The 11710-nt window shown below is 40.4% G+C and overlaps 1 protein-coding gene and 1 long non-coding RNA gene across 5 annotated transcripts in view; one reads left to right on the top strand and one right to left on the bottom strand.

Moving 5' to 3' along the window:
* Positions 1 to 2752: 2752 nt before the first annotated feature.
* KIF6 (kinesin family member 6) overlaps positions 2753 to 11710 on the top strand; it is a 371498-nt gene continuing 362540 nt past the window's right edge. For 2 of the 4 annotated variants that reach the window (XM_070584539.1, XM_070584537.1), the window contains exons 1-2: positions 2835 to 3014; positions 7062 to 7171. Coding sequence is in view for 2 of the 4 variants with exons in the window: in XM_070584535.1 (XP_070440636.1) it covers positions 2949 to 3014; positions 7062 to 7171 (176 nt within the window). In the remaining 2 variants the exon portion in view is untranslated. Of the gene's footprint in view, positions 3015 to 7061; positions 7172 to 11710 lie in introns of all 4 variants that reach the window. The other 2 variants (XM_070584535.1, XM_008518021.2) reach the window with 2 other exon arrangements.
* LOC139077320 (uncharacterized) lies at positions 4289 to 11348 on the bottom strand. The gene is made up of 2 exons (XR_011529720.1): positions 11067 to 11348; positions 4289 to 7394 (listed from the first exon to the last, which is right to left on the bottom strand). It is a non-coding gene; the product is annotated as an uncharacterized lncRNA (long non-coding RNA).

Raw genomic sequence — 11710 nt, 5'->3', positions numbered from 1 at the left:
GCTGGGTCCTATGGTAAGTATGTGTATAACTTTAGATATAAGAAACTAGGAAACTGTTTTTCAAAATGACCAGTCCATCTTGCATTCTTTCCAGATGTGTCTGAGAGTTCCAGATGCTTTACATCCATGCCAGCTTTTGGTAATGCCCATTTTATTTTCTTATTTTTAGCCATTCTAAGAGGTGTCTAGTGGTATCTCATTGTGGTTTGAATTTGTATTTTCATTAATGATTAATTATGTTGAACATCTTTTCATGTGCATACTTGCCATCCATATAGTGGGAAGTGTCTGATCAAATCTTTGACCTTCCTCTTTAAAAAAAAATAAGTTGGGTTGTTTGCTTTCCTGTTTATTATTGCGTTTTAACAGTTTTTAGATATTCTGGATGCAAATCCTCTATCAGATATGTGTTTCACAAAAATGTTCTCCCAGTTTGTGGCTTGTCTTTTTATTCTCTAACAATTTCTTTTCAAAATGTTTTATTTGGAGATAATTGTAGATTCACATGCAGTTTAAGAAATAACACAGAGAGATCTTGCTACCCTTCCCCCAGTGGCAACATCTTGCACAACTATAGTACAATATCACAACCAGGGAATGGACATTGATATGATCCACCCATCTTATTCAATATTATTCACCTTTCACTGGTTTTATGTGCACTCATTTATGTGTGTGTATGTGTGTGTGTTTTGTTCTGTGCAATTCCATTACATAGGTAGATTGCTGTGACTACCACCAGAGTCAAGATGCAGAACAGTCCATCACAAGGATCCCTTTACAGCCATAGTGAGCTCACCCTCTCCCTGCCTCCCTAACCCCTGGCAACCACTAATCTGCTCTCCATCTCTATAATTTTGTCATTTCAAGAATGTTATATAAACGGAATCATACAACATTTAACTTTTGAGTCTGACTTCTTTCATTCAGCCTAATTCCCTGGAAATTCATCCAAGTTGTTATACGTGTCAGTAGTTCCCTCACTTTTATTGCTGAATAGTATTCCGCAGCTTGTTTAACCATTAATTGGTTAAAGGACATCTGGGTCTTTTTCCAGTTTGGAGCTATTACAAATAAAGCTTCTATGAACACTCGTGCAAAGGTTTTTGTGTGAACACGTTTTCATTTCTCTGAGATAAATGGCCATGAGCATAATTGCTGAATCTTATAGTAGTGGCATCTTTAGTTTTATAAGAAACTGCCAAATTGTTTTCTAGATTGGCTATATCATTATCCACGATACATTTTATATTATACATTCCCATCAGTAATGTAAAGTGATTCAGTTTCTCTGTATCTTTGTCAGCATCTGGTTTTGTCACTTTTTTTTATTTTAGCCATTCTGATAGGTGTGTATTGATATCTCATTGTGATTTTAATGGGTATTTCTCTGGTGGATAATGATGCTGAACATCTTTTTATGTGCTAGAGGTGTCTTTTGAGGAGTACATCCTTTATTTGTTTACTTAGCTTTCCAGCTGTATTGAGATATAATTGACATACTGTATAAGTTTAAGGTGGTACTTTGATACATGTATATATTGTAAAATGATTATCACAATAAGATTAGTTAACACCTCCATCACCTCGCATAAGTACTCTTTTTGTGTGTGATGAGAACATTTAAGACTTAATCTCTTAGCAACTTTCAAGTATACAATATCGTTAACTATAGTCACCATGCTGTACATTAGACCCCAGAACTTATTCCTCTTATAACTGGAATTTTATACCCTTTGACCTCCCCATTTCCACCACTCCCCAGGCCCTGGCAACCACTATTCTACTCTGTTTCTATGACTTTGACTTTTAAAAATTCTACATATAAGTGAGATCATGCAGTATTCGTCTTTCTCTGTCTAACCTCTTTCACTTAGCATAATGCCCTCCTGTTTCAGCTATGTTGCTGCAAATGGCAGGACTTCCTTCTTTTTATGGCAAGATAACATTCCACTTTATATTTATATACTTACAACTCCATTATAGATATAAAAGATATATACAGTATGTAAAAAAATATGTTCCATTATATATACTTATATCACATATTCTTTATCCATTCATCCATCAGTGGACACTTAGATTGGTTCCATATCTTGGCCAATGCTGCAGTGAATATGGGAGTGCAAATATCTCTTTGGCATCCTGATTTCAATTCTTTTGGATATAAACCCAGGAGTGGGATTGTTGGATCATATGGCAGCTCTATTTTTAATTTTTGAGGAACCTCCATACTGTTTTCCATAATGGTTGCACCAACTTACACTCCCACCAACAGAGCAAGAGGGAGCCCATCCTTTCTTGACATGACCATTGCATGGGAAACAGTCCCCCTTACTCCATTGTTGGTTTCTTCCAAAACAGAGCTAGATGAGGTGCCCTTCCACAGAATCCCGTGCCCACCCGGTGGGGATTGCAATTTCCTATTGGAAATCTGTCTTCTTCATCAGACCCTGATCTCCAAGTGGGCAGAGGCAGTTCTGCTAACCCAGGATCCCCACCCAGCACATTGCTGTCACAGACTGTGCCATTTCTTCAATGAATGAGCAATAAAAAACACAATGACTTCAGTGCTAAAACGAGGTGTTGGCCCAGAGAAAGAATGGATTAAGGAACAGGGCAAGACACGGTGATTGTCGCCCCATTGATCACTCTCCAGCCCAGCTCTGGAGCTAACTAAGCCCAGAGCCCGGACCTTGATCGAGCGCATGCGCAGCACTCTCCCCTCGGTCCCGTCCCCACCCCGCCCCCAGTCCTTCCCCTAGGGCCGCCCCACCCATCAGCAACCAATTAGGGAGGAGAGGCGGTCCTGGTTGGCGCGGTGCTCCTTGGGTAGTGTCCGTAGTTACTGTTGCTAAGGCTGCGGCTCGCCGGAGGTGGTGGGAGTCAGAAGTTTTGGGAGACAGGGCCTAAGAGAGGTCAAGGGTCAGTGCAGAGTCAGGGAAGAGATGGTGAAGCAGACGATCCAGATTTTCGCCAGGGTGAAGCCCACTGTCCGGAAGCAGCCGCAAGGGGTACGGGTCTGAGCAGCGGGGGCGCAGGCGCGGCGGCGCCTCCCAGGCCGGGGAAGGGGCGGCACGCGAAGGGCCTGGGCCGGGCCAAGGGGTGAGGGGTGCCGCCGGTGTCCAGCACGCTGGGTCCAGCACGCTGGGTCCGAGGCGCCCCGGCAGCCATGCAGACACCGGCACGCCGCTGTCAGGGACGCGGACAGATGGACACCCAGGCCACTCCCACCGAGCACAGCCCTGCGGGCACAGACGTAGCCTGCACAGAGCCACAGACATGCGCCCGGGCACACGTGTCTGTACACTCAACGTAGACTGCGCCTCAACTGCGCACATTTATTGCTCCTTTCTGAGAAACGGACACGCAGCTCGGATACATTCAAGCTTATGTTCGAACTCGGGCAAAACGTGCGAGCAAGAGATGCGTGTCCACACATGTCTAAGGTGATGCAGATAATAGATACAGATAAAGATACACAGAGCGTACACGCGGCTCTGCGCATAGGGCCCTTCGAATCTGTTGACTAACTATATTGTCATTCTGCAACAGAAGCATGAACGTTGACAGGTACTCATTGCAGATATAGATAGGTATGTATGCAGCCTCACACAAAAAATACACGTATACTCTTTATTCAGAAAACATTAACTGAGCATTTACAAGGTGCTTCCTCTAGTAAGCGAAATTCAGCGGGACAAAGAAGGTTGAGACCGCCTTTGCTCTGAGCAGAGAGAGTTGGAATGCTTCATAAATGTTTCGAAATGTTGTTTCCTCTCCCTGGAAAGGAGCTAGTCATTCTTACCAAGTGGGTGCTTTGTCTACGTTATCCGTGATTCTCATGGGAACCCTGCAAGGCTGATGTCATTTTCCTCATTTTATAGATAAGGAAACTGAGTGTCAACTAGATTAAATAATGTGGCCAAACCGCCCACCTAATGAGCGGCAGAACCCTGCTTTTGATTAAGGATTTTTTATTCCAAAACTCGAGGCTCTTCACACAAAACCTTTTTGCTCCACAAAATGAGGACTTAGGCAAGGGCAATCTGGGTCATATTCATGGGTGCCTGGAATGGATGTGTTATTGATAATATTTTATCCCCTTCCCATATCTATACTGTGTATATGTATATGTGTGGCATCATAGCATGTCATAATTTAGCATTTGCCTCATGTAATTTATGTTATTTTAAAAAAGGAGAATGTAGTGTCTTTGTCATTATCGTGATCATTAATCTTTTTACTCATGGAGTACCTTTAGGAGAAGACTCCAAAGAAAATATTGTTTTGTTTGTTTTTTTAAGGAATAAAGCAATGTAGAAAGGAACTGTGAGTATCTTCCTATTTTCTCTCCTCTTACATTCACTTACAAGAAAGTTTTTAAAGGTACATCATATGTAAAAAATATACTATACGCAACATGTATCCCCCCCCAGACTCTAAGCCAAAATTGTTGAATTTATATACATAAACTCAGCAGTCAGATACGATAGTCAGAAGCAAGTCCTCGGATATGGTGATGTGAGACGATGAGTAGAATGGGCGTGGGGGCTGTTGGTTGTTGGAGAATCTTGGATTTTGTATTGAACTGTCTCTTTTCTTAAAATGCAATGTTTGGATATTTTAACGTGCATTTCTCTCCTTTTGCATTTCTTTGGTGAGGTTCTGTGAAGTGGATTATTTGATACTCTAGGAAATATTTTTAGGTGTCATACTTTATTTAAAAATGTCATAGTCTGGGTTTTTTGTGGTTTTTTTGGTGAGGAAGATTGGCCCCGAGCTAGTATCCCTCGCCAATCGTCTTCTTTTTGCTTGAGGAAGATTGTCGCTGAGCTAACATTTATGCCAGTCTTCCTCTATTTTATATGTGGCCTGACAAGCCAGAGTATGGCTTGACAAGCAGTGTGTAGGTCCGTGCCTGGGATCCAAACCTGCGAACCCTGGCCACTGAAGCAGAGCTTGTGAGCTTAACCACTATGCCACTGAGCCGGCCCCCAAATGCCAGATTCTTATGGAGAGGCAACATTATGCCACATACACAACAATAAGAGAACACAGACGAACAGTTTTTGAGTTAGTGTAGCCTTGCTCTCCCTTAGGAATCCCACTTTTAGCACCCTATCTTTTTGCCCCCCAAAGATTGTATGGTTGTTTCTCTGACTGAAAATGCTGCTTGTAGCATTAAACCAAGAGTGATTCAAAGGTATTTTTCTTTCTTTCCTCTTCATTTTGTGGTTCCATTGTTCCATTAGTCTTATTTCTTGAGGCACTATAAGTTATAATAATTTATAGATTAGTAAATTAGAAGGTACATAGGATGAAGCTCTGTGCCAATTTTAACAATGGCCATGCTTTTCATTTGTATGCTGCTTTGCATATTTCAGAACATTTTCATATTCCTCCTTGCATTTGATCTAATTGTCTTCTGAAAAAACCTACTCTATCTCAAATATTTTTAAGACTAAGGGTAGAATGCCGATCTATTAGACTAACACAAGCTTTCTGATTATTAAGGGACTTTTTTTAATGCCTCAGAGAGTGGCTTAATGAGAGTGGTGGAGGGTCATTATTCCTACTCTAGTCGATGGGCCTTTTTGTCTTCTGAGCACTGAGTGTGGCAGATTTTTTTTTAACGTATGGCACCCTCATTCTTGCATGTTTCACGTCTTATACACCCCTTTCACTCACCTGTCTAGCTGTTAACCTTTTTTTTTTTTTTTAATGTAGTGCCCTACAGGATATACTTTTTAAATGTCTGTTGAGCAAACCTAGCCAGAAAGCCTTGGTCCTGATACCATTACTTACACAAATAATTTTAGTTTACAGAATGACTTTTCTACAGGAATTCTTCACATTTTAAATGAGAGGGTTCAATAAAAATCTGCTTAGGAAAATTATTCAGACTTTCTGGAGATTTAGGTAGGCTTTTACTTTTTTAAGAATATGACTTTCCCCCCATAATCAAGCATCTAAATGGGTCTTAAACAGGAAGTGTTGCCTGTTAGAAAGAATTTTATTTCCTGGTGGAAGACAAGAAGTCTTTTTAAAAAAACTTCTAAATCTAGTGACTAACATTTTTTATGGTGCATTACAAAATGCTTCCATTTCCATGACATCATTTGATCCCCACAGCAATCTCATATGGGAGGCAATTCTGTTTTCTTCATTTTATGTAGAAGGAACCAAGATTCTGAAAGTGGTGGCTGGTCACACAGCTGGTAAATTGAGATCAGCATTTGCCCCAGGTCTTTGGACACCAATTCTTATGCTTTTCTTTATTCCTCATGACCTCTTTATATATAGGCTTGACTCTTGATTTTCCTGGCCAATAAATAAAGGAGTAGGTGACCAAGAAGAGAATCAGAGAATATCACAGTTGCAAGGGGTTGGTTAAGACCCTTCGTTTCCATTTCAGCTTACACAGGTTAAGTGATTTCTCCTAGGTCATTTGCTAATTAGTGGCTGAGCTTCCAGGAGAACCTTGAAAATGACATCAAAGGCATGAATTACATGTGTTCTTTGAAGCCACATGTCTTTTATCAAATGCCTGAATATGTCTCATGGAAACTTGGGCTTCTTTGAACGTAACTTGAATTAGAGCATTCTTGTGGACTCTCTGAGAAGTCTCAGACCTAATCCTTTTATCTCTGTGTCTAGCATTTTGTAAATGCTCAGAAATCCTTGTTGGTTGTAGTAAAATGTTAATTTCTGGTACGTAATTCTAAAGCAACACTTAGATGATATGTGGCTTTTAGGCCTGTTAGTTTCTCAACAACAGAGACACTCTAATGCTCAAATTTGAACATTAGATCATTTAAAGAGGATCTGAGCTTTGATAGAGCATTGATTTAGGTTTTATACCTCTTGTTTAGTTCCATATATTTGTTTGAGTCTGCACACAGTTCAAAGAGGAAAATTATCCAAAATATACTATATTATGACTTTTTGCCTTAAAAATACAATTTTTATACCATTACGATGCGTGTCATAATAACATGGTCATAGCTGAAGCTGTGATTTTACCATTGTATATTGATTTGTTGTCTTCATATTTGCAGATTTATTCCATAGATGAAGATGAAAAATTAACACCTAGCTTGGAAATTATCTTACCTCGTGATTTGGCAGATGGGTTTGTGAATAATAAACGAGAAAACTACAGATTTAAGTAAGTTTTTCTTTCTCCTTCTTTGTTCCTGTTTTCCTTTTGAACCGCCTCTTGGACTGCGTTCATGTCCACTGTGAAGTCGTTGGCACCATTTCTTGGGGAGAATGTAAAGCAGTTCCCGATCTCACATAGTAGATGGAATTCATGTTGTCTTTTCTCTGCTGCTCCCAAAGTTGAAAAGATGGTGTGTTTCTGTCTCTGAAGTGATATGCCAAGATCGTTCCTGTAGGAAATTCAGTGCAGGACTAAACTTTATTAAAGATACAAACTGAAGGTACAATTTGTGTGCTGTACAGGTGATCATTCTTTATCACATAAATGACATACAGATCTCATAAGCACATAGGTACACAGTATATCTGTACTGTCCAATATAACAGCCACTAGCCACATGTAACTCTTAAGCGCTTGAAACGTAGCTGGTCCAAATTGAGATGTGCTGTAAGTATAAAATATATTGAGGATTTTTGAAGGCTTAGTATGAAAAAAATAGAATGTAAAGTGTGTGAAGAATTTTTTCATATTGATCACACATTAAAATGATAAAACTTTGGATATATTGGGTTAAAAATATGTTATCAAAATTAATTTCACCTGTGTCTTTTAGCTTTTTTAAAAAAATGTGGCTACTACATATATACTTAGGTTTATGGATTGCATTGTATTTCTCTGGGACGGTGCTGGACTGCGTGGTTCAGGTGAAAAGTACCAAACAGCCACCCCTGGGTTGTCATCAGTGCCTTCGATCCAAATACTCTTCTAGTAGCCAAGCTTCAAAATTTGGAATTACGACTGTTTCATACTGTCTTTATTCTCCAATTTACAATTATTCCATTTCTTTTAATCCCCACTTTTGATTTTTGGAGAAGTTTGAGCCCAAGTTAAATCCATATTTGATTTCTGGCCCAAACTTAGGTGGTGGATTTCTGGGTCCTGCTGAAGAAGTCCTTATCCTTTCTTGCGTTTCTCTCTAGGCTGTTTACATAGGCCTTATTCTGAGACCGTTCCTGCCCTTGCCCTTTGGATAAAACCATCCCAGATATTTTTTATGGTTTTCTCTGTCTCTCTATCTGTCTAATTGTTATTTTCTTATTTTTTGTCTCATAAAGATTCTCTTTGGTCTTCACAACTCTGCCCTTTGTCTCTCATGTATATATTTCTCCCTCCACCTCCACCCCATTTCCTCTTTGTGTCTCTTTTTACTATAAGTACAAGCAGGATTGCTAGCACGTGATTGCATAGTGGGGTGATACTCACCTCATCTTTGTGACTCCTCATTGCCTTTCCTTCTATCTGTTAAGCAGTAGCCTTACTACATGACTTCCTTTTCTGAAGGGGGTATCCTCCCACTGAGGTAAGCATGCTACACACCTTAGTAGCTATGACATCGTGACACCTGGCCTCGGCCAGTCTCTGTAGAGCCACAATTTGCTAAAACATTTTATTCAGCATGATTCTGTTTGATTGTTAAAAAACAATAGACCATGTCTCTAGCTGCTGGTCCTCTCCAAAGTATTTATATTATGTAGATACAAATAGAGTGCATTTAAACATGTGCTTATTGAAAACGTGCTATTTGCTTGTCTTTAAATCTCTTAATCATTCTTTCTAAATCTCTGAATTAAAAATGTTCGTTTAGTATTTTAAATAAAGAAATTAAATAGTTAACTTATACATATCTTCAGAGATAAATATTTAAGCATTTTAAAGGTTGTTTTCCCCCCAAAAAATTCATTCAATTGGTAAATATTTGTTGACCATCCAGTGTGTGCTGTTTGAATGGCTAGGATTATAGCAGGGAACCCAACAAAGCTCCTGCTCTTACGGTCCTTACATTTTAGTGGGAGGAGACGGACAAGCAGATCGGTAAGTAAAATGTGTGTCCGAAAGTGTTAAGTGCCATGGAGAAACCAAGGTAGGGAGGGGGAACAGGAAGTGCTGAGATGAGGGGCAGCAAGGGGAGGGATGGTTGCGATATTTCACAGGACAGTCAGGGGAGGTATACAGGAAGGTGATGTTTGAACAGAGACTTGAAGGAGGTAAGGAAGCCAGATGGTCCAGTATCTGAGGGATGGGAATTCCAGGCTGAGGATATAGCAGGAGTGAAGTCCCTGAGATGGGAGAGTGCCTGGCATGTTTGAAGAAAAGTAAAGGGATCTGTGTAGCAGGAGAAGGGTAAGCCAGGGGGAGAGGGGAAGAAGAAGGTTACAGGGACAACAGAGTGGCCAGATCATATGGAGCTTTTCCCAATGTGCCATGGGAAGATCATGGAGGGTTTTGAGCAGAAGAATGAAATAATCTTATTTACGTTTTAGCAGAATCATTGTTGCTAACGTGTGGAAAATAGGCTGTAAGGGGGCAAGGGAGACCAATTAGGCTATTGCAAGGAAGACTGGGCAAGAAATTCCGGGAGCATGGGCTAGGTTAGTAGCAAGTGGAAATGTTGAGAAAAAGTTGGATACTGCATTTATTTTGAAGGTCAAAGTTGACAGAGTTTGCTGGTGGATTGGATATAGAGTGTAATGGAAAGAGAGGAGTCAAGGAAGCCCTAAGAGTTTTAGACTGAACTTTTAGAAGGATGGAGTTGTCCTTTACTGGGATGAGGAAGACCAGGAAGAACAAGTTTGGGGTGCGAAGAGATCAGCATATGCCAGGTTCAAAATAGAGTGTAGGAAGAGCCTACACAACTTCCTAATAAATGAAAGGACCTCCTAGGAATCAGGAAACTCAGGGTGCTTTATTGGTTAGTTCCAGGGCCATGAGTAAATTGCTTTATCTCCTTGGGCCTCAACTTCTTCCTCCATGGAGGATTAGACTGAACTTGTTGAATCTATGATTCTATTTTGTTCTTCAGTGATTTTCAGAAGCTAGCTGATTATAATGTCTTTTCAGTTTACTATGCAACTACATTATGTAAAATAAAATATTTGGGGATGATGATATTTGATGTTTAATGAAGCTTGTATGATTTATTGACACTCCTGCCGTCTCTTTGGTTTATTCGGTGGTAGATGTAATTCCTGTTACTTAAGGGAGTAGAGTTGGGGATTGATAATTGATTCCCTCAGTCATCATTGACCCGGTAAAAGAAGCAAATCAGCCTTATCATCATCCTCCTCAAAAGCCCCACTGCGTCTGTGCTCAGATGTCACAGTAGGCAGTGCCGTGACGAGCACTTGAGCAGCCACGTCCCCAGTGTTAAGTCTGAAGCTCTGATATACCTATAGGGTTTCGAGAAGTGTTCTGGGCACACTCAGCAAATATTGCTATCTAAGATATAACCTTCCCTGCTAAATGACGTCGTAGCCAGAGTGCCTGACAATGTCTCTTTGTATACATTTCATCACTTGCTTCTTCAAAAGGGAGGTTAATAAGCTATAGGGGTCTTTTGAAGTTAATGTTGATTAAAGACAATGAATTCCATTCCATTTTGTATTTCCAGCCCAGCTCCAGACGTCCCTCCGAACTCCTCCATAGTGACAGCAGTCCTACATTTCATGCCATCTCTGCTTTAATTGAACCTGTGCCCAATTCACTTGCATAGGCAGACACATAGACCAAAGGTTCTTAAACTACTCTGAAAGCTTCTTCGGATGGCCTCAAAGTGTTTGTTTTAGAGTTTTTGCTTTAAAGTGCCCCCCTCCTTTATTTTAAAAAGTTTTGAATGTACAAAAAAGGTGGAAGAATAATGTAATCAACTCTCCCATCCCCTTTGTGGGAGATTCGCAATTGTTAATATTTTGCCCTGTATGCTTATGCTCGCTCGCTCTCTCTTTTCCTCCCCCTTCTCCTCACCCTCTTCCTCTCTCCTCCTTTCCTTCTTCCCATCCCTTTCTCTCTCTGTCTCTTTCTTCATGATGTTTTAATGGGGCCATAATCGCTGGTAGCAACTTACCACACTGTAGAGCGTAGGTTGTGTTGTGTGTCTCCTGTCCCAAGTATTCCATTGTGCGTGTGATCCTGTACGAAGTGAAGTCTGAGTGCCATTGCAAGAAGGGTGAAATTGACACCATTCCACCCCACCACGTTCCTAGCCCTGCCAATCTGATAAAGACTCTCTTTGCAGAACAGGTCTATCTTAATTTATCTTTTGACTTTTGACTCATGATCAACAAAATGAAACAAAACCATCTTGAGAATTAAGTGGCTGATACAAGGATGCAGTCCCCTAATGAATGGAAAATAAACTTCTGTTCAAAATTTTAAACTGAAAATTTAAATGAAGTTCAATCATCATACATTTCACAGCTGTGTTCTTTTCTTATAGGTCAGACCTCAGAAGTTCTTTGGCTGTTTACATCCTGTCTCGGGTTTCCATTTCATGCACTTATCTAGATTTGAATTTGATGCCAATTGCGGACACTGTTCCTCTTGAGAGCTGAAAAACACACAGTTTATTATTTGGTTCAAAGCTGCTGCAGCTCTTCAGAGGGATTATTGTACAGATCTTGTCAAAGCAATACTGTTTACCCACCATTTGTATACAGGGGTACAACAGCGCAGTGTGGTTGGGACTACAGGGCGGACATTGTGTTAGCT

Source organism: Equus przewalskii, chromosome 19 (assembly GCF_037783145.1).
Source record: "Equus przewalskii isolate Varuska chromosome 19, EquPr2, whole genome shotgun sequence".
NCBI classification, from domain to species: Eukaryota; Metazoa; Chordata; class Mammalia; order Perissodactyla; family Equidae; genus Equus; species Equus przewalskii.
The sequence above is the reverse complement of the archived record's forward strand: the minus strand, read 5'-3'. Positions and strand labels throughout refer to the sequence as shown.